This window comes from Hyperolius riggenbachi, chromosome 10 (genome assembly GCF_040937935.1).
Source record: "Hyperolius riggenbachi isolate aHypRig1 chromosome 10, aHypRig1.pri, whole genome shotgun sequence".
Taxonomy (NCBI): domain Eukaryota; kingdom Metazoa; phylum Chordata; class Amphibia; order Anura; family Hyperoliidae; genus Hyperolius; species Hyperolius riggenbachi.
Window position 1 is genome coordinate 30,391,219 of NC_090655.1, and position 27,833 is coordinate 30,419,051.

Here is a 27,833-nt window from a genome sequence, read left to right on the forward strand (position 1 = left end):
CCACTTGGACTACTGCAACACCCTCCTTTCAGGTCTCCCTCAGAACCGCATCCCCCTCCTTGCAATCCACCATGAACACAGCAGCCAGATTAATCTACTCCTCCCCCCTGTTCTGTCTCCATGACTCCCCTACGTAAATCTCTTCACTGGCTTCCAATCCACTTCAAAATCAGCTTCAAGATCCAATTTCTGGGCTACAAATCAGGGGGGCACAGAGGCTGGTTGTGCACACTATCACCAGCCTCTGTTGCCCCATGGTGGGCCCCCAGGACCCCCCTGCGATCTGCTGTCCCCTCCGCCGTGCTAGCGACACGCAGCGTGTCGCCAGCACAATGTTTACCTATGTGCTGTCAGTCAGCGTCGCTCCCCCACCGCCTTAGTATGGCGCTACCCGCCCGCGTCCCTTCCCTCCAATCAGTGGAGGGAAGGGACGCGGGCGGATAAGGCCGATACAGAGGAGGCGGGGGAGCGGCGCTAACAGACACGGCATAGGTAAACATTGTGCTGGCGACACGCTGCGTGTCGCTAGCACGGCGGAGGGGACAGCAGATCGCAGGGGGGTCCTGGGGGCACACCATAGGGCAACAGAGGCTGGTGATAGTGTGCACAACCAGCCTCTGTGCCCCACTAATATAATTAAATCCCACCTTGGGTTCTCTTTAAGCGATGTGATTTTATAAAAATCCCCCATAGCATTGCATTAGCTAGAGCTTTTTTCAGAAATCTTAGTGGGTTTCTGGCCTCCAACAGGTTTTGTGTACTATGTTGGCGCTTCATAAATACAATAAATAATAATAATCTCCCCGTGATGAGTTCTCAAAGTTTCTTGGCAGATTATACTATTAAGTGTCAACTACATAGGAAGTAAAACATTTACAGTGCAGTGCATTTACTTTAGGGTGAATTTACAGCTTGTGTTTTTATACATATTCATTTTACAGGTTTTTCTCCATAGTACCCCTTTAATGCAACAGGTATTTATATACAGAAATAAAAGGGGCCATTAATTAAGGCTTAAAGCGGAACTGAATTTAAAAAAAAAAAAAAAGTTGTTTCACTTACCTGTGGCTTCCGCCAGCCCATTGCAGCCTCCCTGGCCCGCGCCGGTCCTCCACGATCCTCCGTTCTCCCTTCCGCCAGCTAGTTTCGTTACCATCATGCTGTCGACTTGTACGTTGACGGCAACTGCGCCTGCACGCCCCGAGCCACATGTAGCTTTCTTAACGTTCCAGCCCGCAATAGCATCCTGCGCTGATAGCGCAGGGCGCTATTGCGGGCGGGAACATGAAAAAGATACGCTGTTGCCGTGTTGATCGAACAGCAACTAGCTGGCGGCGGGAGAACGGTGGATTGTGGGGGACCGGCGCAGGACAGGAAGGCTGCAAGGGGCTGGCAGAAGCTCCAGGTAAGTAAAACACTTTTTTTTTTTTTTTTTTTTTACTATTCAGTTCCACTTGAAGTGAGTGGAGGGCTGCATAAGTCCAAAAGGCTTGCGTAGATGCCATCTTTCTACAGGTACTTGAACATTACTCTGCTGCATGCTGACATCCCCAATTTCTTGTAGATCAAGCGGGATGATCTGGAGGATGACCTGAAAGATAAGACAACAGAATCTGATCTTTTCTACCATCGAGGACTTTAAGTCCTCACAAAGAACCCTGAACATTGCCAAGGCTGATGAGATTCAAAGGGAATCCGAGTGAAGACCTTCCTCTTAATACAAAGGATGCCGACTGCTGAGAATGGAGAGGACTTTATGGGTGAAGACCACCTCCATATGGAATCCTTCAACACCAGGCCGAGGAGCATAGATGTGATGAACTAATAACATGGTGGACATGTGGTCAGCTGTGACACTACTGGCTTCTGACCCAAAAATTCTTGCGTTTTTCACTGTGTCAGTGATCATTTCACCAATAAAATATCTTCCAGAAGACACTAATGGTCATTCGTTCCTCAGATCTTGTGTTTCCAGATTGCTCATATCTGTATTCCTCTACAAGTCAGAGCCAAAGAACATCATTTGGGTAGTTGGGAAATAAACAATCATAACCTTGTGTAAGGAGCTAGGTTGAATTATGACCACATGTAAAAAGATATGCAAAATTTTAATACTGTATGATAAATTGCAGCCCAGCCAGTTGAGTCCTTATGCGCTGATTGACATGCCATAGGCTGGCACTGCTCAATGTCTGTGGGTAATAATTCTGGCAGCAGTAGATGGCACCATACAGTCCTGTGCACCCAGGTGGCCCCCACGTTACATCGCATGAAGTCCATCTATATCAGTGACATCTGCTCTGCTGCTGCCAGGTGTATTAGGAAATTCTCTGTGGCTGGAGGGAACTTCTTCTGCTTCAGCCGTTCCACATTTAACGTCGGCCTCTCGCGGTCGCTAGTCTCCTCCTTGAAAGACGACAATATGGAGAGAATTTCACCAGTCTTCACACAGATGTCCTGTAATAAGAAGATATAGCCGAGTCACAGTAAAAAAACCACTGCAGGGATCCACTAAAAGCAAAACCAAAAATTCTTGTACAGCACACTTGTGATTAGACACAAATGAGGGGGAATTAAACAGGCTAAACTCTCTAAATACATACAGGGTGCATTTCTCTATGTTTTTGTGTGTCCTGTGCAAGGACTCCACTTTAAATCAGGCCCATTCTGGATTACCCACAAATCTCCAGTCCATAGCCCATCACTCACCTTAATGACTTGGCTCTCTGATTTATCTGGATCCTCTGCAGACTGAACCATTAATTGTCCAATCTCCTTGTGTAATTTACCCAGTGTCAGCGCCTCTGAGGAGAAAGGAAGAGATATAATAGGTGTCAAACACGAGGTGTCAAACACGAGGCCTGCAGGCTGAATGCGGCCCTCCTTGCCATTTTATGTGGCCCTTCAGAGCTTCCATCATAGTAAGCAGAGTGCAGTTAAACAGGGCAACACTTGCAATTCAAATGTAAAAAGTGGCAGGGCTGTGGAGTCGGTACAAAAATCATCCGACTGACTCCTACTCCTCCGTTTATGAAACCCCAAAATGACTCCGACTCCACAGCCCTAAAAAGGGGCCCAATAGATTTGCTGTGGTGAATTTAAAGAGACTCCGTAACAAAAATTGCACCCTGTTTTTTATCATCCTACAAGTTCCAAAAGCTATTCTAATGTGTTCTGGCTTACTGCAGCACTTTGTACTATCACAGTCTCTGTAATAAATCAACTTATCTCTCTCTTGTCAGACTTGTCAGCCTGTGTCTGGAAGGCTGCCAAGTTTTTCAGTGTTGTGGTTCTGCTATGAACTCCCCCTTCCAGGCCCCTCTATGCACCCTGCCTGTGTGTTATTTAGATTAGGGCAGCTTCTCTCTTATCTTTTACAAGCTGGATAAATTGTCCTCTGAGCTGGCTGGGCTTTCACATAGTGAGGAATTACAGACAAGGGCAAAGCTGTTTGCAGGAAGAAAAGAGCAGCCTGAAACTTCAGTGCATGAGAGATGCAGGGGGAAAGAAACACACAACTGATCTCTTGAGATTCAAAAGGAAGGCTGTATACAGCCTGCTTGTGTATGGATGTATTTTCTATGTGTGGACATACTGTACATCAACCTACTTCCTGTTTTGGTGGCCATTTTGTTTGTTTATAAACAAACTTTTTAAAACAGTTTTTTAACCAACCACTTTTTTTTTTTTTATAAATTCTTTATTTGTAGAAAATTATTATTACATATAAACACTTCAAACCATACATTCCATATTATATTACATTACTTATTGCATTTAATAAAAACCCGGCAACAGTGGTGGGTTATTACCCTCTCATCTCCCCCTCCAATCCACTTCCCCACATCATACAATATAGCTTAGGGGCTACTCCCGTTGCCTCCTTTAGTACTTTATATAGCTAATTCTACTGCAGATTTTCTTTTCTCTTCCTTTTTCTTCCTTTCTTTCCCCACGTCTCAGTCACACTCATCTACTTTCCTTTCTCACATCCTTTCTAATTAGATCATCACACATCTACCTCCACACTCATCCCATTCTAGGGCAGGGAGGAGGGGAGGGGAAGGGCCACAAGCGGAGACCCCCAGATCTCGATTTCATGTTTCATCTCTAATTAATTTGTTTATCATCTGTTAGTCCCTTATGAATGCCCCCTCTCCTAATTCTGTTCGTTATCACTCAATATATTCCTATAACTTTCAGTTTCTGTAAATTCTTCCCATTTCTTCCACGTCAGTTTAAACTGCTCTTCCTCCCCTCTGTTTTCCTGCACCAGCCGTTCCATATTATATACATGGGTTACTTCCTTCAGCCATTCCCCCACTGTTGGAATATGCGTTGTTTTCCACCATCTCGCTATCATTATCCTCGCAGCATTTATTAAATGTATCGTTACCGATTTCTTATATTTCTTTCTGCTCAATGAATTAGCATGTAGGAGGAAGAACCCCGGATCTTCCGGCATCTCACATCCCTCTATCTTCTCAATTAGTCCTCTCACTTCCTTCCAGTAAGTTTCAATGTCCTCACAGTTCCAGAATATATGCATTAAGGTTCCTCTTTCCCTGCCGCATCTCCAGCATCCCGCGTCGGCCCCCGCAAACATCCTACTCAGTCTACTAGGCGTGTAATACCATCTACTCACCAGTTTCACTCCCGATTCCTGGATCCTAGTAGAAACTGAGCTCCTATGCATATAATACAGGATATTATTCCATTCCGTTTCTGTAAACTCCCTCTGCATATCCCTTTGCCACTTAGTTCTCCAATTGCCTGTTAACTCTTGTCTTCTATTTAGCCAGCCATATATTTTAGAAAGGGAGCCCCTAGTACTTCCCTCTCCTACACACATCTTCTCTAACGGTGTAAGCTCTTTTGAAAATTCCTCCTTTGTGCCCTGTGTCCTCAAAAATGATCTAAATTGCAGGAGGCTCCACATTTCCCCTGTCCTATTCTGTATATTTTCAAAGAACTTTACTGGAGGTTCCCACTCGCCTTCTCTCACCAACATTCCTGCCCTTAATGGCTGTGTTCCCCTCCAGGTCAGGTAAGCATTCTTTTGGAATCCCTGTATAAATTCTGGGTTATCCAGAATCGGGAGGAGTGGAGAGGGCCCGTTAGACAGCTGGATTTTCCGCCTATATAGAAACAAGCTTTTTAATGCATTATCCAAGAAACTTCCCGCTGGGTGTGTAATACTCACCCTCTTTTTCATCCATGGTAGCCCTATCAAGGGTATATTTACTAAATGCTGTTCCATTTCAATCCAAATTTTTTCCTTTTTATTCCTATGCCAATCCACAATCCTATTTATGGAAGCTGCCACATGGTACAGCTGGGGGTTCGGGACAGAAAGCCCCCCCGTCTCTTTAGTCTGGGTTATCAGATTATATTTTATGCGTGGTGGCTTAGAGTACCAAATAAATCTCAAAAATTCCTTTCTTAACAGGGTAAAAAAAGAAGTAGGTACTGCCATTGGAAGTGCCTGAAAGATATATATTAATCTTGGCATGATGTTCATTTTTAGGATACTGATTCTTCCGAACCATGAAAATTCCGGTCTATTCCATTTACTCAGATCACTCCTCACCTCTCGAGCTATGGTCTTATAGTTACTTTTATATAATGTTTGTATATCTGGTGATATATTTATCCCTAAATATTTTAGTGTAGGTGATACCCATTTAATCGGAAAATTTTCTTTTAATTGTTCAATTTCTTTCTGCTCCATTGCTACTCCCAAAGCCTCGCATTTTCCCCAATTAATTTTAAACCCCGACACATTTCTATATCTACTAAACTCCGCTAATAGACACGGTAGAGACAGCCTGGGATTTGTCAGAAAAAACAAAAGATCATCTGCGAAACCCGCCACTTTGTGTTCTCTGCTCCCAACTCCCAGGCCCCTCACATCCCCATTCATCCTAATCCTCCTCAGGAGTGGCTCAAGTGTCAGCACAAAAATCAGGGGGGATAGAGGACACCCTTGTCGAGTTCCCCTAAAAATCTTCATATGGTCTGAAAGCACTCCATTGACCTTGATTCTGGCCATCGGGGTCGAGTACAAAGCTAATATGCGTGTCAGCATTTTCTCCCCCACTCCTATATGACAGAGGGTTGCCTTCAGGAAGTCCCAGTCTACCCTGTCAAATGCCTTCTCGGCATCCGTCGAGAGGCACATGACAGGTGACCGGGACTCCTTCGCATGCTGCAGAAGCATAACTGCTCTAGTGATATTATCACGGGCCTCCCTCTGCATTATAAACCCGGCTTGATCTGGGTCTACTAGTTCCGGGACCAACCCTGCCAGTCGTTTTGCCAATATATGTGCCCCCAACTTCAGGTCTACATTTAACAGTGATATTGGTCTATAATTGGAACATTGTCCCGGATCCTTATCTTTCTTTTTAATTACTGTAATTTGTGACTCCAGTGAGTCCCTTCCATAGTGTCCTCCCCTGTCTCCCCTCTCCACCAAGGAGTTTAATGCATCCGCCAAATGTTGTGCCAAATTAGATTCAAAGCATTTAAAGTACTCTGCCCCGAAACCGTCCGGGCCCGGGGCCTTACCTAACGCTGAGTGGGCTATTGCTCTTCTTACTTCCTCCAACGATATCGGTTCCTCCAACCTTTTCTTATCCTCTTCTGCTAACTTAGGCATACCTGAATCCCGTATATATTCCTCTATAAGCTTATTTCTCTTTACTCTCTGATTATCTGTTACTTCTCCACTTCTTCCATATAATGTTTCATAGAATTCTTTAAAAATTCTTGCCATGGATTCATTTCTATAATGTTTTTTAGACTGGGGGTCATTAATAAACGGGACATAGTTCATCCGTTGTTGGGCCTTAAGTGCTCTTGCCAGCAATCTCCCACCCTTGTTCCCATATTCATAATAAGTCTTCTGACATCTCTGTATCGCATATCTAGCCCGCGTGTACATTAACTTTTTATATTTTTCCCTTTCTACTGTCAACTCCCCTAAGATGTCTCTCGTCCTTGTCTCTTTATGTTCTCTCTCCAGCCGCTCAATGTTCTCTAATAATTCCCTCCTATTCCTTTCTCCCTCTCTCTTTGCTCTACTTCCCTCCTGGATAAGATGCCCCCTAATCACACATTTGTGCGCCTCCCATATGGTCATATCTGAGGTATCTGTTCCTTTATTATTATTAAAGTATTCATTTATATTATTCCTTATTCTTTCTCTGATATCTTGTCTTTGTAACAGATATGCATTTAATCTCCATTGGGAAGCTCTCCCTTTTGTAGGTGTTAAATGCACTTTCAAAAAAACTGGTGCATGGTCAGAGAGCGTAGCCTGACCTATTGATGACTCCAAATGTTCCGGGAGAAGATTGTGTGACACCAATATATAGTCTATACGTGAGTACATGTTATGTGGGGCCGAATAGAAAGTATAATCTCTTACCGTGGGATGCTGGAGGCGCCAAAGATCTACTAATTGTCTATTCTGTATCATAATTCTGCCTCTCCTAATGCCCTTATATGTGAGGAAAGTTTTACCAGAGGATGAATCTATAGCAGGTTCCAATATAAAATTCATATCCCCTCCCATAATTATGTCCCCCTCTGCGAAGTCGTCTAATGCCCTCAAGTATTGTTCTAGGAAGTTCAATTGTTTACTATTTGGGGCATAGAAGGAGCCTAATGTTATTTTCCTGCTCTCATATATTCCTTTGACTAGGAGGAATCTTCCCTCCCCATCTCTATATACCTCTTCATCCTCCATTATTACCCCCTGCGCAAATAGAATGGCCACTCCTCTCTTTTTAGCCTCCTGTGCATTACTGTAAATGGCCCGAGGGTACTTTTTATTGATTAGCTTAGGGTGGGCTAAATCTTTAAAATGGGTTTCTTGTATAAATGCTATCTTAATTTTAGCTTTATGCATCTCCTGTAGAAGGGAGGACCTCTTCTCTGGTTTATTAAGTCCTCGGGCATTCAGGGACATTATGCTAAGACCACTCATCTTCTTTTCCTATTTCCGGGGCTCTCCGCTGTCCCCCATCCCTTCCCCCCCCCAACCACTCAAACTCCTCTCCACTGCATCTCCATCTTTCATTCTGCATACTCCATACTTCTTTCATGTGGGTTGTCCCCACATAGGCACTCCCAATGGGTGCCTCTGAGCATTTTACTCTTTCCCTGTAGGTCCTGTTGTATCCTATCCTACTTTTATTGGCCCAACGGCCCAATGGGGAAATGTGATGCATGAAAACATGAGGTTAAAGACCCTCCATCTCCCCCCCCCCCCACAACCCTCCAATATAAATCCGTACATCTCCTACACCCAATATGGGAGAGGAGAGGTAAAATGGAAGGGGAAAGAAAAAAAAAAAAAAAAAGAGAAATTTTTTCCCCATGGAATACCCAACCCCCATTATCCCCTTCCTCCTTTACGTTTACATTTAGAATGTTCTTAATTGGATTTGATGCTTATACCCTTGGAGTTGGCCATTGGCGACTTTCAGGACAAGTATTCTGTGTAGTCCCCTCCTCCTCCTTTTCCTTCTCTATTCACCCCATCTTCCCTTACTCTCCGTGCTTCCCCATTATTGTGTCTATTTCCTACGTTATACTCTCTATGTGTCTCTCAATTTACTCTCTACTCTATATTTAACCCTTTATCTCCTTATCCACTTACTCTCCTGTGTCTAATAAACATGAACTCTCTGATTCACTGCAAATAAATTCCCCTCTATTTACCTTCCTATGTGTTGACCCCCCCCCCCCCCCCCCCTATGTTATTGAAACTACTCCTATATTACTATTCTCCCCTCTCCTATTGTGTCTTCTCTTTAATTCCATAATAAAGTTCCTCGTGCTCTATATCTGTGTTCTAGCTTTTAAACTTTCAAACTTCTAACTTCCTTTTAGTGTTTGTACTTTCCTGTCCTTTCAGTCGCCAATTTCCACCTCCCGAGTCCCACATATATAACATGCCCATATCCGCCATGTGTGGTTATAATTATTCTTGGTCCCATTAGATCACTTTCTCCCTCCAGGGAGCAATCACAGCCATTGTTCCGTGGCTTGTCGTGGGCTCCAGTCCATCATCCATATCTCAATTGTCCCGCAATCTCTATGAATAGTCCATCAGTGGCTATTGTGGCACGTGCATATACCCCGTTCTATTTCTTCCACTCACTCCTTCCTCTATCCCCCTCCTCCCTTTATAGGCTCCTATATCTGTCTATTTATACTCCCTTTGAGTCCCCCTTACCTCATCTTATTTCTAATACCGGGGTACCACATTTGCCCTTCCAGCCACCGATGCCATACCCCACTTCCTTACTTAATACCATTCATCTTTCTCCATAAACATCTATATTTTACCAAGTCATGATTCTAATATTTCTATGTTTACATAGTGCATCTCACCCAAAAAATGTTTACACAATGCATCTCCCTCCCCCTTCTCCCCCCTCCCCACATCCCCTCTTTCAATTCATCAATCCAAATTTCGTTATAATCCCACTCCAGTGCTCACCTCATATTATTTATCAATTCACACTCATCAATTATTGCAAAAATGTATCCCTAGATATTCATCAGTGGCTATCATGGCAGGTATATCTATCCCTAACCATTTTCCTCTTCATTCCTTCCTCCTTCCCTTCCCCCCTCCCTCCACCCACCGCTTCTATGTCTATCCCTTTATGTTCCCCTTTGAACACCCCTTAGCTCTACTTACAGTGGTAGTACCATTATCATACCTACCATTCCAGCCACCAACATTACATGCTTCCCCCTTATCAATTATATTTTTTATTAGGTCCACATTTCAATGTCTCTGGGCATATAATGTCTCTGGGCATGTAGAATACATTTCACCTCCTCCTCGACGGGAGGGAACCACAAAAAAAAAAAAAAAAAACCCCACACACCTCAATAAGTTCCAACCAACCACTTTTAATGCGGCGGGGAGCAGCGAAACTGCATGAATAAGCACTGTCATTGGCTGAACACATGTTCACATCAGCCAATCACAGACCAGCGGGTGCCCGACGCGTATGCACGTCCGCGTGCACGCGAACGCGATTGCGCACAGCGGGAAAATAAACAGGAGTTGCCTATCTACGCCCCTGTGACTCAGGTGAATTTTAAAGGGGCGTAGATAAGCGTGGCAGAGGTTGTTAAAGGGAATCTGTATTGTTAAAATCGCACAAAAGTAAACATACCAGTGCGTTAGGGGACATCTCCTATTACCCTCTGTCACAATTTCGCTGCTCCCCGCCGCATTAAAACCAACCACTTTTAATGCGGCGGGGAGCAGCGAAATTGTGACAGAGGGTAATAGGAGATGTCCCCTAACGCACTGGTATGTTTACTTTTGTGCGATTTTAACAATACAGATCATCTTTAAGTTCACTGGGCTGCCATATTTAGTTCCTTTTGAACAATACCAGTTCCCCGGCAGTCCTGCTGATCTCTTTGCCTACAGTAGTGGCTGAATCACACACCTGAAACAAGCATGCAGCTAATCCGGTCAGACTTCAGTCACAAATATCTTGTTCAGGGTCTATGGCTAAAGGTACAAGAGGCAGAGGATAAATAGGACAGCCAGGCAATTTGCATTGTTTAACCACTAAAGTACCAGCAGTCTCTGCCCACTTAAGGACCAGAGACTGCTGGTACAAGAAACCGCTGAATCGCCGTACATACCCACCGGTTACACCATGAACCTCAGGCCACCCAATCTGTCGTCTCTTATGACAGCAGAGCTCTGTGAGCCAGTCAGGGGCGACTTTCATTAACGCCTGATCGAGTGATCGATGTAAGCCAATGGGAGTTGCTTACATTGGTGACAGGGTCAGAAGCCAATGAAATCGGCTCCTAACCAGCTCACAGGGCTCTGCCGTTATAGAGACAGCAGGGGGAGTGAGCTGCGGCGAGCAGAGAAATCGTCACAAGCGCTGTGAGGTGAAATCTACACCCTGGCAGGTATTAGGGGGATCAAAACGTAGTAGATTTCAATCACCACCGTCCGTAAGCATTTAAAGGAAATACGTATCTCAGTTTCCATACTCCTCTCACTTCAGGTGTACTTTAAAAACAAAGCCATCGGGACTAAACATGGCCCCTGCGGTGGCACGGGTAGAGGAGACAGTGCAGCTTTCACTGAAAACAAAGGATGGGACTGCTGACTATAATCACCAGCTGTTCAGTGTCACTGAATTGCTTAACGCAACATGCAGATCCCCCCCTTCTGCTACCTTAGCAAACCCATGCCTGCTACACAGAACTACTGCACTTAATCACTGAGGGCTCAGCTGATAAAGTTCTTATTTGTTCAAGCAGTGTGAACACACATTGCACACATTATACTCTGCCTTACTTATAAAAGCCAGTGAACAATCTGCGTATTTTCATTTACAGGTTCAAGCTGCAGAAAGACGTTCACCAGCATAAAAAAAATCGTCAAAGTAGCACACTAGCTAGGGCCCTTTTCCACTAGCAATTGCTAGCGATTGCAGACATCCCTAATTTTTTCAGAGATTGCGATTTTGCTATGCATTGCATAGCAAAATCGCAATAAAAGTCACTCCGGCGCAATTGCGCTTTTCTAAAAATCGAATCGCGGTAGTGGATTCCTATGTTATTTAGCAAACCCTAGCGATTTAGCATAGCCAACACTGATAGTGGAATTTTAATTGCAGCAATTTTATCACATCCGGTTACTGGAGGACAGTAACAACCAGTTACTGAAAAGACAAACATCTGCTTCCTCTTATTCACAGCCCACAGGGATTCACTCATTTGTATTCTTCACAGTAGAAAAAACAAGCCCCATTTTTAGGAATGCTGCTGTTCCCTCTATGCTGAGATGCGCTTAGGGCTCTTTCACATCTGAAATGGCGAAGGTAACAGTTCAATGCATACATTTGATGTATGCGTTGTGGTGCTTTGCGTTTTACCGCAATGAGTATGCATTTTTAGTGTGTTTTCAATCCATCACAGCACTTAGGAAAAATCGCAGGTGATTTTATTATTTTTTTAATTTCAGCTGTAAGGGCTTGTTCACAATAAGGGAGCTTTCAGGATTTTTTTAAGCGCTCACGATTTTCAAAATCGCCCTAAAAGTGCTTGAGCAATGATTCTCTATGAGAGTGTTCACATCTGAGCGGTTCAATTCCGATCCGCTCACAAAGCGCTACCTGTACCATTTTTGGGGTGATTTGACTCAATGGAAGGTATAGGGAAATCGCAAAGCGCTTCAAAAAGCGCTTTGTATAGCGATTTCCCCAGCGCATTCATGAATAAGTACATTGTATTTATTAATTTCTAGGTGAAAGAATTCACTTCCTGACTCAAGTCAGGAAGTGAAAAAACAGAAATCGCTCTGCAAAAGCGCTTTGTAAAAAAAAAAAAAAAAAAAAAAAAATATTAAAAATTGCAGCATGCAGGTAAGCGCCGGGAGGGACTAATAAAAGATTGCACCAAAAAAAAAAAAAAAAAGCTTGCGACATGGATATTTTAGATGTGAACAAGGCCTAACTGCGTGCATTGAAACGTTTTAAAAATGCATGCACTTCTCAGAGCTTGCGTTTTACATTGACTTTCATTGTAAATTAAAAGCTCAAAGGAACGTTGAACTGCAACGCACAAAAACGCAGGGTTAGATGTGAAAGGTAAAATAAAAGTTTATGGACTTTCATTTTACCTTCAAAAAGGCACACGTTGCGTCAAAACGGCTAAAATCATCCCTAATGTGAAAGGGGCCTTAGTGAGCACTTTGTGCAGCCCATACAGTGCAGTTCCTGATGCTATATAGCGTTAGGGGTCGTGTTGGGGTAGATTAAGAAAGCAGATCTTTCCGCACCTTATCTATAAAATACATTTTCAGCTTTTTCCAAACAAATTTTTTTTTACTAAAAATGGTAATGGATTTCTGATTAATGAGACTTCGAAATTACTTTTCCTGACTTATTTCTATGATTTTTTTTTAACTCATTGTTTTGTGTAGACATTAGACAAGGTAAAAACAGATAAGGCGATCTAACTCATGCAAAAAAAAAAAGTTTGAAGAATAAATCCCATTATTTCCCCAAAACTAAAGATCAGGATTCTCCCTCAGGCATCATTGCGGAGCTGATGCTGTAAAGAGACACATCACTAGGCTCCAGGCAATGCCTTCTGTTGCTATGGAGAAGCGACAGAGCACCACAAGAAGAGCATCAGAGAGAGCGTGTTTTTGGCCAGCGTTCATTTGAATCGATCCACCGGGCTGATTGCAGACCATGGGGTTGGTGGTGCTAGATTCTTGCCAGAGGAGGTCATTATTGGTTGCCTTGGCTGGATTTTATCTACAGAGTCTACAAGGCTTTAGTCTTTTGAGTCACTTTTCACCATCATAGGATGGAAAGCACAAACTGAACACTTACACATGGTAATTTATAAGGGATGCCGAGGACACTAGATACCTCAGTATCATTCTACATGCTTCTATATATCATCCAGTATGAGCTGTATAGGGGGAGACACCACACAAAGCTAGGAGGACACACACAGTGGGCTTGGTACGTACAGGAGGAAGAACATGGCAGGATCGGTAAATTGAGGTGGTATTACACAAAGCCATTATGAGGAAGTACAGCACTCTGGTGAGGATAGGCAAGAAGAATTCTTCTTACCTTTAGCGCTGTGAGAGATGGCGATTACGTTCTCTGCCAGGTTCACAAAGACGTCATAAAGGTCCGAGCGATTACTGACATCCGACTCATGGAATCCAGCGACGTAACCTAAAAAGAGAATTCTGAAGAATTACCCTGTCTGCTGGCCATAATAAACTAAGAGTTTTGATTGGTCAGGATCTATAAGGAAAGTAATCAGACTGGACTAGGAACTTTCAACAGCAAAAACGTGACTGAAAGAACCACCATGACCTCTACCGATGGACAGTTAGATGCTAATAATTCAAAGTTAATGCAAACTTTATGTAGCTTTGAAATGGACCAAATACAACAGCTGCTGGATTTTATTGGTCAAATTCCAAACTGCATACATTTGCCTAAAATTAGAATAGTATCCACTTAGTAGAATCTCTTTGATCATCCCTAATGACCTCTTTGCATGACTCTCCTAGCAAACAAACTGTCTCCCGCTTATGTTAAATGGTACCAAGGAAAGGAGAAGCTGATTGGTAGTTCGTAGAGGAATAATCAGAGACTGCTTCTAATGTGTCAGTATGTGACTAATGTCAGTTCAGTGTTCGGGAAGTGTATGATCTGTGTGGGAAGAGTTTAGAAAGGCGGCCCTGGTATTACCTGTGCAGGATTTCAGAGCTTCAATCTCCTCTGGGTTCAGATGAACATAGGGGTGAAGAATGGACCAGTCCAGCCGATGCCATACGAGAGCTGGAAGAGACCTGATACAGCACAAGAGAAGTCACCACAGAGCAAAATTACCTACTTTGCAACACTTTCTACTTTTCCGTTTCTGTCTTGGTAACATCATGTTGAATGTTCCTACAGCAGATTTTGTACATACTGAGATTGAATGTGCAGCCCCCTCCTCCGTTATGCATGTGAGCGGAGTACCTGCTGAACTCCAACACCGCTTCAGGCTTGGGGTGATAGATAACGATTCTCTTCTTCAGCATTAGTGCGGTGTATAGAATAACTGATTCCATACCAAACTGTAGAACCACATCTGTAAGAGAGAGGCAGTGGCTGAGCCAAGGTCCTTCCAGTCAGCCTTCAACCAACATATGCAGAGATCCTCCCTCCGGATAAGCCTCCTCACAAGGTGGTCAGAAGTCTTGCTCATCTCTTCCACTAAGCTTCTCACCAACATGTTCTGAGATCACCCTTGCCAATGAGATTCTTCTCAAGTTGAGAGCATCTCGTGTGCCCAGAGATCATTCCTCCCACTGTGACTCAATCCAACATGGCCAGCAAGCTGCCTTTCCACCATTCTTTCTCCCCATGTAGCCATCTCTCTTACTAACCATCCTCCCAGCACAGTCAAAAATTTTCACTCCCAGTCTGCCATCTCCAAATATGGCCAGATTCTCCATTCCACCAAGAACCTTCTCAATGTGGCTGTAGACCTTCCATCTGCCTAAATCGCAGTCACCAAAAATCATCCTGCTGACTGCACCTTGAAACATGGCCAGGGCTTAGTCCTCAATCTGCTTCCTAAATCTAAATACAAAAAAAAAAAACTTAAAGAACCCCCCCCCCCCCCCCGGCCCTTCAATTACAATATAGCTGGTGACCCTCCCACCCACTCAACATCCTTAAAATGGGGTTGATTCAGAAAAGGCCGGTAACATCGCCACCATGCGGCAATGTTACCGGCCTGTACTGAAAATAGTATCACTTGTTTCAGCAATAGCTCAGCGAGCGTTACCGTAGCAATGCACGCAAACAGTGTACCATGCGTTAGGAAGTAGTGTAGCTCAAGCTCCTGTGTACTCACGATGCAGTTCAGGCCAGTAACATTGCCGCATGGTGGGCAATATTTCCAGCCTTTTGTGAATCAACCCCAATGTGGCTAGAGGTACTCCTAGCCACTCAGCATCCTACCAAAGTGGCCACAGATTCTTCCTCCCACTCAAGTCTTCTTCCACTGTGGCCTGAGATCCTTGAAACCTCTTTGGCCTCCTCCCAATGGATTTTCCTTCCCAGTAAGCCTCGAGCCCAACATTGCGAAATATCATATCATTCCTCAACCCGACTCCTAAGAAATCCCCCCTCTCACTCAACTTCTTTCCAGTCTGACAGGAAACTATTCCTCCAGCTGAGCCTCCTACTAACATGATCAGAGATCATCCCTCCCTGTATGCCTCCTCTCGACATTGCAAAAAAAAATACTCCCTCCTGCCTACTCTCCTCCCAAAGCAGCCGGAGGCTCTCCCTCTTTGATCCACCGTAATCACAAAATGGACTTCTCACCTTTCACTGATCCAGACATGAACGCTTTGCGCTGATCATAGTCACGGCACTGAAAGGTCCCATTATTTTCACTCAGGCAGGACCCCTTGGTGAAGACAGATATGTAACGTTCCATCATAGGCACCGGGCTGCCCTGTTTCAAGTATATCCTGAGAAAGACAATAATATACCATCAGCCCACTTCCTTTGGCCTGAGGAAGTTGGCTCAGAACCACAAAATGCATTGCCAGTGCATAATACATTTAATTTCTGTTTTCACACTACAATTCATGTGATTTACTCTTTTCCAGTGCATTTCATCGACCTGCACTTGAGCTAGATGTCCACTTAGGAGAGTAGTTGTAAACTTTCAGGATGTGATCATTGTGGAAGTTACTTCTCCACCGTGGTGGGCAAGTACAAACATGATAGGTTCACTCATTGCCCGCTCTTTAGCTATCCAGCGAGTTAGATAACAATATAGTGTCAGGGGAAGCTGTCCAAACACTAGATTCACAGATGATAGTAGCACAATGACTGTTGTCTTTCCAACCCCAGCAAACGTGATCATCAGATCCAGGGCTGTGGAGTCAGTACAAAAATCATCCAACAAGGATTCTGACTCCTCAGTTTATGAAACCATCAACTCCAGGTACCCAAAATTGCTCTGACTCCACGACTAATTCAGGTGGCCCTACATCAGGTGGCTTGGCGGTCTATCAACCATCCGATTAGTTTATTATCATCTAATGAAAATCTAAGCCGTCAAGTGGATGACCCGATAGACAATGCAACCAATTTCAGCCAGAAATTGGCCGCATTAATTGGTCTGACATGCTGCAAGATTTCGGGTTGTCTTGGTTAGACGGGTGCACGGCGGTAAGGGCGAGCGATGTCGGAAAGAGCGTAATGAAACCCCCAATGCTGTCCCCCCCCCCCCCAAAGGTCAATGTGCTCCCCCCAGTGCCCAGTACACTATGCATTGCCTGTCTGCAGCTGCCGATGGCTCCGGGCGCTGCCCTCCATCCATACACACGCCCAATGTGGTTGCCGACGTGCACACGTTATGCAACCACGTGTGGCGTGTGTATTGACAGAAGCTCCCGCAACCATCGGCAGACATGGAAAAGTAATGTATAGTGCACCGGTGGGGGGGGGGGGTGCAGCGTCGGGCTGGCAAGGTGGCGGATGCGGCGTCACAAGGATGAGTCCGAATCGATTTCAGCATGAAATTGTTCGAGACTGTGGTGTATAGGCAGGCAACAGATCTCTCTCCGATCAGAAAGACATATGTCTCTTGGTTGATATGCCCATACATAGTCTAATTTATGGGCACCTTTAGTCGAATACTATATCATCCGACTCCTCAGTTTATGAAACTACCGACTCCAGTTACCAAAAATAGACTCCTGGGCCCATATGCAATTAACTTTTTCTTCTGAGTTTTCTCCTAGGTGATATTTTTAAGTTTGCCCATAAAATGCCTTTTAAACCACCAAAAAGCAAGAAAATACTCAAATTATTTTGTTAGTCCCTTTTCACCTACTGTTTTGTACTTTTTTAGCTGAAAAAAGCAGGAAAGTAATTTTAAATCGAAGATGAAAAATGTATCTCCTGGGAGAAAGCTCAGGAGGAAAAGTCAATTGAATAAGGCCCCTGGACTCCACAGCCCTGATCAGAACTAACAAGGTAACACATCACTGGAGGATTCCAGGCACTCACCGGCTCAGTATCCGGCTAAACGTGGCATATTTTTCTGGGTTGAAGTCTTTTGCTGTCAAAACAACACAGAAATGTGTAACCTAAACAAAAACAAAACAGAAACAGTTTGAATCCCACTATGAAGCATACATTTTTCCTGAGATTTTGATTGATTCAAGCTAATAACCCGATAAAACTCAGCCGGGAAATTCATTACTCCTGAAGAAGTGAATATTACAGTGGCTTGCAAAAGTATTTGGCCCCCTTGAAGTTTTTCACATTTTGTCACATTACTGCCACAAACGTGAATCAATTTTATTGGAATCCCACATGAAAGACCAATACAAAGTGGTGTACGCGTGAGAAGTGGAATGAAAATCATACATGATTTCAAACATTTTTTACAAATAAATAACTGCAAAGTGGGGTGTGCGTAATTATTCAGCCCCCTGAGTCAATACTTTGTAGAACCACCTTTTGCTGCAATTACAGCTGCCAGTCTTTTAGGGTATCTCTCTACCAGCTTTGCACATCTAGAGACTGAAATCCTTGCCCATTCTTTGCAAAACAGCTCCAGCTCAGTCAGATAGATGGGCAGCGTTTGTGAACAGCAGTTTTCAGATCTTGCCACAGATTTTTAATTGGATTTAGATCTGGACTTTGACCGGGCCATTCTAACACACGGATATGTTTTGTTTTAAACCATTCCATTGTTGCCCTGGCTTTATGTCTAGGGTCGTTGTCCAGCTGGAAGGTGAACCTCCGCCCCAGTCTCAAGTCTTTTGCAGACTCCAAGAGGTTTTCTTCAAAGATTGCCCTTTATTTGGCTCCATCCATCTTCCCATCAACTCTGACTAGCTTCCCTGTCCCTGCTGATGAAAAGCACCCCCAGAGCGTAATACTGCCACCACCATCTTTGACAGTGGGTATTGTGTGTTCAGAGTGATGTGCAGTGTTAGTTTTCCGCCACACATAGCGTTTTGCATTTTGGCCTCATCTGACCAGAGCACCTTCTTCCACATGTTTGCTGTGTCCCCACATGGCTTGTGGCAAACTGCAAACAGGACTTCTTATGCTTTTCTGTTAACAATGGCTTTCTTGCCACTCTTCCATAAAGGCCAATTTTGTGCAGTGCACGGCTAATAGTTGTCCTATGGACAGATTCCCCCACCTGAGCTGTAGATCTCTGCAGTTCGTCCAGAGTCACCATGGGCCTCTTGACTGCATTTCTGATCAGCGCTCTCTTTGTTCGGCCTGTGAGTTTAGGTGGATGGCCTTGTCTTGGTAGGTTTACAGTTGTGCCATACTCCTTCCATTTCTGAATGATCACTTGAACAGTGCTTCGTGGGATGTTCAACGCTTTGGAAATCTTTTTGTACCCTAAGCCTGCTTTAAATTTCTCAATAACTTTATTCCTGACCTGTCTGGTGTGTTCTTTGGACTTCATGGTGTTGTTGCTCCCAATATTCTCTTAGACAACCTCTGAGGTCGTCACAGAGCAGCTGTATTTGTACTGACATTAGATTACACACAGGTGCACTCTATTTAGTCATTAGCACTCATCAGGCAATGTCTATGGGCAACTGACTGTACTCAGACCAAAGGGGGCTGAATAATTTACGCACACCCCACTTTGCAGTTATTGATTTGTAAAAAAAATTTTGAATCATGTATGATTTTCGATCCACTTCTCACGTGTACACCACTTTGTTTTGGTCTTTCACGTGGAATTCCAATAAAATTGATTCATGTTTGTGGCAGTAATATAACAAAATGTGGAAAACTTCAAGGGGGCCAAATACTTTTGCAACCCACTGTATATGGTCCGAGGATTCACAAAACGAGTCAAGAAAATTGATTGTTTATCTCGGATCACTTCTACATAGTCTAGTATGTCAACTCGACTACACCCATTGATCAAGTTTCTCTAGGGTAATTTGTTTCAAAAACAGTGAGAGGTTTATGGTTGAAGAGCCTCAAACAGAAAAAAAAAAAAAAAAGTGGTGTCGGGACTCAATGCGTACTATACAAAGTACAGTCCTAAGCCAGGTAAGGCATCTACAGGTTACATGAAAATTGGATAGAACAAATGTCCCATTTGTGGCAATGGCACTGGGTGTGGGTTGGTACCTGCTGTAAGAGAGATGTACAGTACAGAGGTGGGAACCTGCCCAATATAAAGGGAACCTAAAGCTAACGAAAGAAAAACTTTCACTTACCTGGAGCTTCTACCAGCCCCTGCAGCCGTCCTGTGCCCGTGCCGGTCCTAAACGACCCTCTGTTCCCTCGCCGTGGATTAGCCACTGCCCCTGTGCGGACATCATTTGTCGTACATCCTTCAAGGTGCATGCATGCCGAGTACAGGGGGGATAAAGAGGCACCCAGAGGTATATATATATAATTAGATTAAAACCAACTAAAAGTGGAAAAGGAGGTGGCTCCCTGCTCGACTGTGTTTATTACTATTATTTGGCCTGAGGAAGTGGGCTCAGGCCCACGAAACGCATTGCCTGTACATAATAAATTTAATTTCTATATGAAGTAGTCTTTATTGAGGTAAGCCACCTTCTTTTACCATTTTTTGCGGTTTTAATCTAATTTTATATACCTCTGGGCACCTTTTTATCTGCTCTGTGCTTCTCACCCTCCATTGGAGGGGTGTTCTTGGTCCCACGTGGGGACGCAATGATCAGTACCTGTTTTTTCCCATAAGAAACAGACCTCTTCCAGCACTTCCTGGACATCCGAGTGGAGATGGCATTGTTAATCTCCACCTGCCTTATGTGGTTGTGTGCAACCCACCTTTATGAGTACTATTTCTCCTTCTCATGTTGGTGACATATTGCACTATTTAGGCCCTGCTGTCTCTGTGGTTTCCTCTCCAAGGTGCACAGCCAGCTCCTCTTCTTGCATGCCAAGTGATGGCCACACGTGACATCTGGCACGGTGCACGTTGTGATCTCACTGTACATCCACTGAAAAAGGGACAGATGTGACGCCTGCACAAAACTGTGGTGGAGCCAGTAGGGGACGCAGAGGTTGCGACTGCACCGGGGCCCCTGGACCAGATGGGCCCCTCCTTCATCCACCTTATAAGCTTTTTATTGGTGCTATGCTGGTAATGAACACCTCTATATGTGCATTACATAGTGGTAATCCTTAAACTGTGTCCTTACTCTGATTACACCTCCCTGACACTGCAGCTATTCTTGGGAGGTTTTGGGGCTTCATATCAATAGAGTGCTTGGGGCCCCATGTAAAACTCGCACAGGGGCCCCAAGCACCTTAGTTACATCACTGGGTTGAGCTTAGGGCGACACCACAAGATCAAATATCTATTCCAGCACACTTCAACGCAAACTCTGCTTTAGAAAAGGTGTCTAAGCATATTGTAGAGCAGTGATGGCTAACCTTGGCACCCCAGCTGTGACAAAACTACAAACCCCATCATGCCTCTGCCTCCCGAGTTATGCTTAGATCTGTCAGAGTATTGCAAAGCCTCATGGGACTTGTAGTTTCACCACAGCTGGAGCACCAAGGTTAGCCATCACTGTTATAGAGGGGGACATTATGGTAGATAAGGTTATGTGGGGTCAGTTCAAGAAAATGTCTGGAGAAAACAAATGTTCACAGTACTGTAGTGCAGAGCTAAACAGATGAGCAACCCACAAGGGCCTCAATTTACTAAGTATGCATTACCGCATTCAATAAGTAAATAGCTGATTTTACTTAAAAAAATAGATAAAAAGTTTTACTCACCTGGGGCTTCTACCAGCCCCCTGCAGCAGTCCTGTGCCCTCACAGCCACTCACTAATCCTCTGGTCCCCCGCTGCCAGCTAGTTTGGTTTTTGCCGACAGGCCCGTCAGGACTGGCCACGCGTAGCTTTATCCGCATTCCCGACTGCAATTAGCGCTATTGCGGGCCGCAAAAATACGCGTTGCCGCATATCTATCGTTCGTAATGCGGCAATGCGTATTTTAGTACGCGTTGCGGTCCGCAATAGCGCTAATTACAGTCGGGAATGCGGAAAAAGCTACGCGTGGCCAGTCCTGACAGGCCTGTCGGCAAAAACGAAACTAGCTGGCAGTGGGGGACCAAAGGACTAGTGAGTGGCTGCGAGGGCACAGGACTGCTGCAGGGGGCTGGTAGAAGCCCCAGGCAGAGCTGGGACAAGGTCCTCCAGCACCCAAGGCTGAGAAACCATTGTGTGCCCCTCCATCCCTCCCACCCCAGCTGTCACACACTGATTGCTATTAGACTAAGAGGTGCCTCAGAGCCCCAGACCCCTACAACACCTTAATCTGTAGTTATCTGGCTTGCAGTCACTCCCATGTATCCCCTTTTCTTATTTCTCTCTGCTTCAAACACAATAGGGGAATGATAACTGAGTGAGTTTTTCACCCCCTCCTACACTGCGCCCCAAGGCTGGAGCCTCTCTCGCCTCTGCCTCGGCCCAGCCCTGGCCCCAGGTGAGTAAAAACTCATTTTCTTTTTCTGGCTTAAGGCCAATTTCACACCAGGACGTTGCGTTAGAGGGGGCGTTAAGGTCGCATAACGTCCCCCTAACGGAACGCCTGGTGGTGCTAGATCTGGACGTCAGAGTGAGCCGCGTTGTGCAGCTCACTCTGGCGTCAGTGATGCCGTGATGCGCACTCTTGTGCGCATGCGGCATCACGTGGTCCCGCCGGCCAATCGCCGCACAGAGCGGCTTCTCCAGGAAGTAAACACTGCACGTCATAACGTGCAGTGCATATTAAATAGCCATGTGCCTGGCCGCTCTCCGCTCCTCCCCAACATTACTGAGCATGTGCAAGCAGTCTAACGCGGCTCAGCCGCGTCCAAAGTACTGCATGCAGTACGTTGTCTTGTGACGCAGCGTTACAATGTAACGCAACGTTCACACTGTGAACAGCCCCATTGATTTTTCATTACTGTGCGGTGGGCTGCGTTACAGGCTGCTCTAACGTGCGCCTGTAACGTCCCACTGTGAAACCAGCCTTAGTGTCCCTTTAACATCCAGTTACATTTCAATTCACTAATGGTACCCATACATGGTACCATTTTTTTTTTCAATTCGATAATTTCTCTCTTTTTTCAATTAGCTTTTTTATTTAAATTTTTTTGTAAAAGCTTTGAATACAACATGCTCCAACATGGAACTCAGAAAAATATATAGTAGAATAAGGCTACTTACACACTAAGACGTTGCGTTAGGTGCTACATTAAGGTCGCATAATGTGCACCTACCACAACGCATGGTGGTGGTGGCAGAGGACGTTAGCAAAGAGCCGCGTTAAGCGGCTCTTTGATGCGTCCGTGATGCATACTATAGTACGCATGCGCTGGTGGAGACCACGTGAGCGGAACACTCTGCATCACGTGGTCCCGCCAGTGACGTCAGCACAGTGCAATGAATATTAATTAGCCATGTGGCTAATCACTGTGCCTGTGCAAGCAGGCTAACGCGGCAAAGCCGCTCTAACGCTATAGCATGCTGCACTCTAAGATTGACGTGCAGCGTTACAATGTAACGCAACGGGGGCACTGTGAACAGCCCATTGCAGATACATTGCTGTGCGTTGGGGAGCGTTACAGGCTGCACTAATGTGCGCCTTTAACGTCTTACTGTGAAAGCAGCCTAAAACAATATACAGTAAGAGAGCAAGCAGCATATGCCTTATAATCAATAAGATCACATATAAGAAGTATCGATCTCCAATTGTGGGTGAAAATACTGCCAACAGTATGACTGCCTTGAGTAATATTGAATACTGAAGTTAATACAAAATCCAATACCAGTTCTTCATTCTCTAATGTGTTGTGCTGCCCAGTTGGGCCAAACTCCCCAGATCTTATCGAAAGAAGAAGTCATTTCCCTTAAAGGACACCACAACTGAAAAAAATGAAAGGTGCGGTGGCTAGGGAGGGAAGATTAGATACTTACCGCCTTCTTGCTCCCTGCCGTCAGCCGCCGGTCTTCTCCAATAGATGCCGGTGTCCGGGTGACTCTCCTGACCTCTAAGTAACTCGGACATACTGCGCCGCACATGCGCAGTATGTCCGTATACCGCTTCTGCCAGCGCATAATTTCAGCAGAAACAAGTAACAAGTTGAAGATGTTTTTTGGCAAATTACTAAACTATTACCACCTGTGGGAAAATCTTACTGAATTCAGTACAAATAAGTCTAAAATGCTGTTTGATCTTGGTTATCCTGGCCAGAGGAACCACACGGAGTGCTGTGGGAGAGAAGACTGGGATAAGAAGGTACTGAAAATGCGGTATTTTACCAACTTATTATTTTTTTTACAGAACGGATCTTAGAGAATTGAGGCTTGGGAGAACTTCTTAGCTACTACATGATGGACAACAGTTACACATCCGGAGGTACAGCTGTGGGGGGCAGAAGTGTCACCACTCACCTTGTCCAGTACAGAGCCCGCCTCCACCTGGGTGGGCATAATATAGAACCAGACTCTTTTGTGCTGGCCATACAGGAAGTTGTAGAGAGGCCGTTCTTCCTCCTGCAAGCGACATTTCCTGAGAAGAAGTTCCCTTAGTTCCACGGTAGTAGATGGATAACACCATACCCACAGTGTGTCGCCATTTGTGTCCCGCTCTGGGGGAGAAAGAGAAGAGCATCACTGTGACAGGACAGTCTCCTCACCTGTCACTACAATAATGCCACATGTTGCTTCTTCCACCAATTACATTTGAGGACCGCTTCTTATGCTGACAGAAATATCAGGATCAGTGTTCCTGGCTATGTCTGCTCCTTATAGCAGCACAGGTCCCATACATCCATGCTCTTAAAGGATACCCGAAGTGACACGTGACATGATGAGATAGACATGGATATGTACAGTTCCTAGCTGTGTTCCTTTTTTTATTTCTCTGCCTGAAAGAGTTAAATATCAGGTAAGTACGTGGCTGACTCAGTCAGGAAGTGCCTACAGTGTGACCCTCACAGACAAGAAATTCCAACTACCACGTTTCCCCGAAAATAGTGTCTTATATTAATTTTTGCTCCAAAAGATGTGCTAGGGTTTATTTTCACAGGATGTGTTATTTTGGAGGGAAACACTGGTAGTTTTCCTATACAAAATGTATATACTACATGCCATGCCGAAACACAAGCAGCATGCACAGAGTTTGTGGTTTGCAGATATTGGCTCTCACTTACAAGAAACTGATTCTGCTGCTCATGTGGGTAAGAGTCTATTTCTTGCAGGCAGAGAACTCTGTCAGACTCCCCAGAGCTATGATAGGATAAGCTGTGTGTCCTGAGAAGAGGTGAAGCGCTACTGATGCTTATCACAGCAGATCAGGAGGGCTGGCTCCAACAAAAACACAAATTGCCTGGCACATATACAGGACTGTAGAACTCACATTATACTTCTGCTCATCTGTATCCAGGCTTTGTATTGAGCGTGACTTGCTGGTGTCATGTGCGCTGCTACTAGGGCTTATTCTCAGGGGATGTCTTACTTTAGGGAAAACACGGTATAAGACACTTTCCTAGCAGAAAATGGCTTCTGAGAGCACGAAAGAGATAAAAATGACCAATAGTTCCTAGATTTTAGCTCTAGCATATTTCAATGAATGAGTCATTGAGCAAAAACAATAAAACCAAAAAGTCGATTTAAACATAAAATAAAATTGTGGAATATCTTAAAACGTCATTTTTAGGAGAAGGAAGATAGATACAATTGTTTATTTCATTAGTTTATTTTCACCTCTGGTATCCTTTATAGTGGACTTGAACTCTTGCACAGGACAGAAGGAAAACAGAGAAATACACCCTGTATGTAGTTCGAGAGTTTAGCCTGTCTAATTTCCCCTCATCTGTGACTAATCACAACCGTAATTTAATCTCTCAGATGTGTCAGCTGGCTGCCTCGGCAGAGCAGCTCATTTGTTAACCAAATAAAAGGAGGAAGTAGACACACTGTAGATTTATTGTAGGATTTGTTTCAGGTGTAACAAAGAAATGTTTTCCTTTAAAAGTTATTATGCTGTTGCTTATCTTTTAGAGCAGAGAGGAACTTCTAAGTTCAGGTCCCCTTTAACAGTGCTGTGTCTCCTCCTACTAAAACTAACAGTTACTGCTTCTGTCAGTGCTCATAACATCTCTATCTCCTCTAAATAGCGATTATAGGTAGTGCGCAGTGCTCCGCTGTCAGTGTGAATATTTGTCTGCAACTAGTTGTGATATTTTAGTCACTCCCTCTTGGAGAAGCGTGTAACTGATTTGTTAGTACTGCATCTGGTGGGTAAATCACATGACCATGTCTCACGTCAAGCCCTGTCTACACAGGAAGCACACATGATGACTGTTACCCAATATAGGCTGGTCCCCTCATCACATTGTCTGTCACAGGCTTCTCCACCAGATGTTATGTAGAACAGTCTCTGGTGGTAACAACATGAGAAAAATGCCTATCAATGCTTTGCGTCTGTTCCTGATCCCAGAACTGGCAGCACACAGCCCCCTCTATCAGTGCTGGCAGCACACAGCCCCCTCTATCAGTGCTGGCAGCACACAGCCCCCTCTATCAGTGCTGGCAGCACACAGCCCCCTCTATCAGTGCTGGTGGCAGCACACAGCCCCCTCTATCAGTGCTGGTGGCAGCACACAGCCCCCTCTATCAGTGCTGGTGGCAGCACACAGCCCCCTCTATCAGTGCTGGTGGCAGCACACAGCCCCCTCTATCAGTGCTGGTGGCAGCACACAGCCCCCTCTATCAGTGCTGGTGGCAGCACACAGCCCCCTCTATCAGTGCTGGTGGCAGCACACAGCCCCCTCTATCAGTGCTGGTGGCAGCACACAGCCCCCTCTATCAGTGCTGCTGGCAGCACACAGCCCCCTCTATCAGTGCTGCTGGCAGCACACAGCCCCCTCTATCAGTGCTGCTGGCAGCACACAGCCCCCTCTATCAGTGCTGCTGGCAGCACACAGCCCCCTCTATCAGTGCTGCTGGCAGCACAGAGACCCCTCTATCAGTGCTGCTGGCAGCACACAGACCCCTCTATCAGTGCTGCTGGCAGCACACAGCCCCCTCTATCAGAGCTGCTGGCAGCACACAGCCCCCTCTATCAGTGCTGCTGGCAGCACACAGCCCCCTCTATCAGTGCTGCTGGCAGCACACAGCCCCCTCTATCAGTGCTGCTGGCAGCACACAGCCCCCTCTATCAGTGCTGGCAGCACACAGCCCCCTCTATCAGTGCTGCTGGCAGCACACAGCCCCCTCTATCAGTGCTGCTGGCAGCACACAGCCCCCCTCTATCAGTGCTGCTGGCAGCACACAGCCCCCCTCTATCAGTGCTGCTGGCAGCACACAGCCCCCCTCTATCAGTGCTGCTGGCAGCACACAGCCCCCCTCTATCAGTGCTGCTGGCAGCACACAGCCCCCCTCTATCAGTGCTGCTGGCAGCACACAGCCCCCCTCTATCAGTGCTGCTGGCAGCACACAGCCCCCCTCTATCAGTGCTGCTGGCAGCGCACAGCCCCCCTCTATCAGTGCTGCTGGCAGCACACAGCCCCCCTCTATCAGTGCTGCTGGCAGCACACAGCCCCCCTCTATCAGTGCTGCTGGAAGCACACAGCCCCCCTCTATCAGTGCTGCTGGAAGCACACAGCCCCCCTCTATCAGTGCTGGCAGCACACAGCCCCCCTCTATCAGTGCTGGCAGCACACAGCCCCCCTCTATCAGTGCTGGCAGCACACAGCCCCCCTCTATCAGTGCTGGCAGCACACAGCCCCCCTCTATCAGTGCTGGCAGCACACAGCCCCCCTCTATCAGTGCTGGCAGCACACAGCCCCCTCCAGCAGTGCTGGCAGCACACAGCCCCCTCTATCAGTGCTGGCAGTACACAGCCCCCCTCTATCAGTGCTGGCAGCACACAGCCCCCCTCTATCAGTGCTGGCAGCACACAGCCCCCCTCTATCAGTGCTGGCAGCACACAGCCCCCTCCAGCAGTGCTGGCAGCACACAGCCCCCTCCAGCAGTGCTGGCAGCACACAGCCCCCTCCAGCAGTGCTGGCAGCACACAGCCCCCTCCAGCAGTGCTGGCAGCACACAGCCCCCTCTATCAGTCCTGTATGAGTCTCACCTATCAGAGCAGCGCTCAGCATCACTCGGGTCTCCTCCGCCATCTCCTCTCTCCGCCCTCCTCTTGCAGTGGGCGGTCGGGAAGTAATGCGGAAGCGGCGGAGGGCAGAGTTTGTT

The 27,833-nt window shown here is 45.6% G+C and overlaps 2 protein-coding genes across 3 annotated transcripts in view; one reads left to right on the forward strand and one right to left on the reverse strand.

Annotated features, from left to right (window-relative positions):
* Nucleotides 1–1,936, forward strand: part of SFXN4 (sideroflexin 4) — a 31,332-nt gene extending 29,396 nt beyond the window's left edge. Inside the window, exon 14 of the mRNA XM_068255499.1 lies at nt 1,565–1,936. Coding sequence (XP_068111600.1) covers nt 1,565–1,642 — 78 coding nt within the window. The 3' untranslated portion in view covers nt 1,643–1,936. The remainder of the gene's footprint in view (nt 1–1,564) is intronic.
* On the reverse strand, nt 810–27,826 carry DENND10 (DENN domain containing 10). Of its 2 annotated transcripts, XM_068255498.1 has the most exons (10): nt 27,718–27,826; nt 24,027–24,223; nt 17,625–17,704; nt 15,924–16,072; nt 14,565–14,676; nt 14,292–14,392; nt 13,659–13,766; nt 2,710–2,804; nt 2,257–2,457; nt 810–2,224 (listed from the first exon to the last, which is right to left on the reverse strand). In XM_068255498.1, exons 1-9 carry the CDS (start codon nt 27,758–27,760, stop codon nt 2,281–2,283), a joined length of 1,062 nt encoding a protein of 353 aa, XP_068111599.1. In that variant the 5' UTR covers nt 27,761–27,826; the 3' UTR covers nt 810–2,224; nt 2,257–2,280. The 2 variants fall into 2 exon arrangements, with proteins under 2 accessions (XP_068111599.1, XP_068111598.1); XM_068255497.1 differs by having other exon boundaries at nt 810–2,457.
* Nucleotides 27,827–27,833: the final 7 nt, after the last annotated feature.

Bases quoted from the DNA above. Each gene is read 5' to 3' on its own strand.
- DENND10 (XM_068255498.1), bottom strand. From the start codon at position 27,760: ATGGCGGAGGAGACCCGAGTGATGCTGAGCGCTGCTCTGATAG. The intron at 17,705-24,026 runs GTGAGTGGTGAC...GTTTTTGTTTAG, and splicing joins CGGGCTCTGTACTGGACAAG to GTTACACATTTCTGTGTTGT. The intron at 2,805-13,658 runs GTAAGAAGAATT...CTTTCTCCTCAG, and splicing joins CATCTCTCACAGCGCTAAAG to AGGCGCTGACACTGGGTAAA.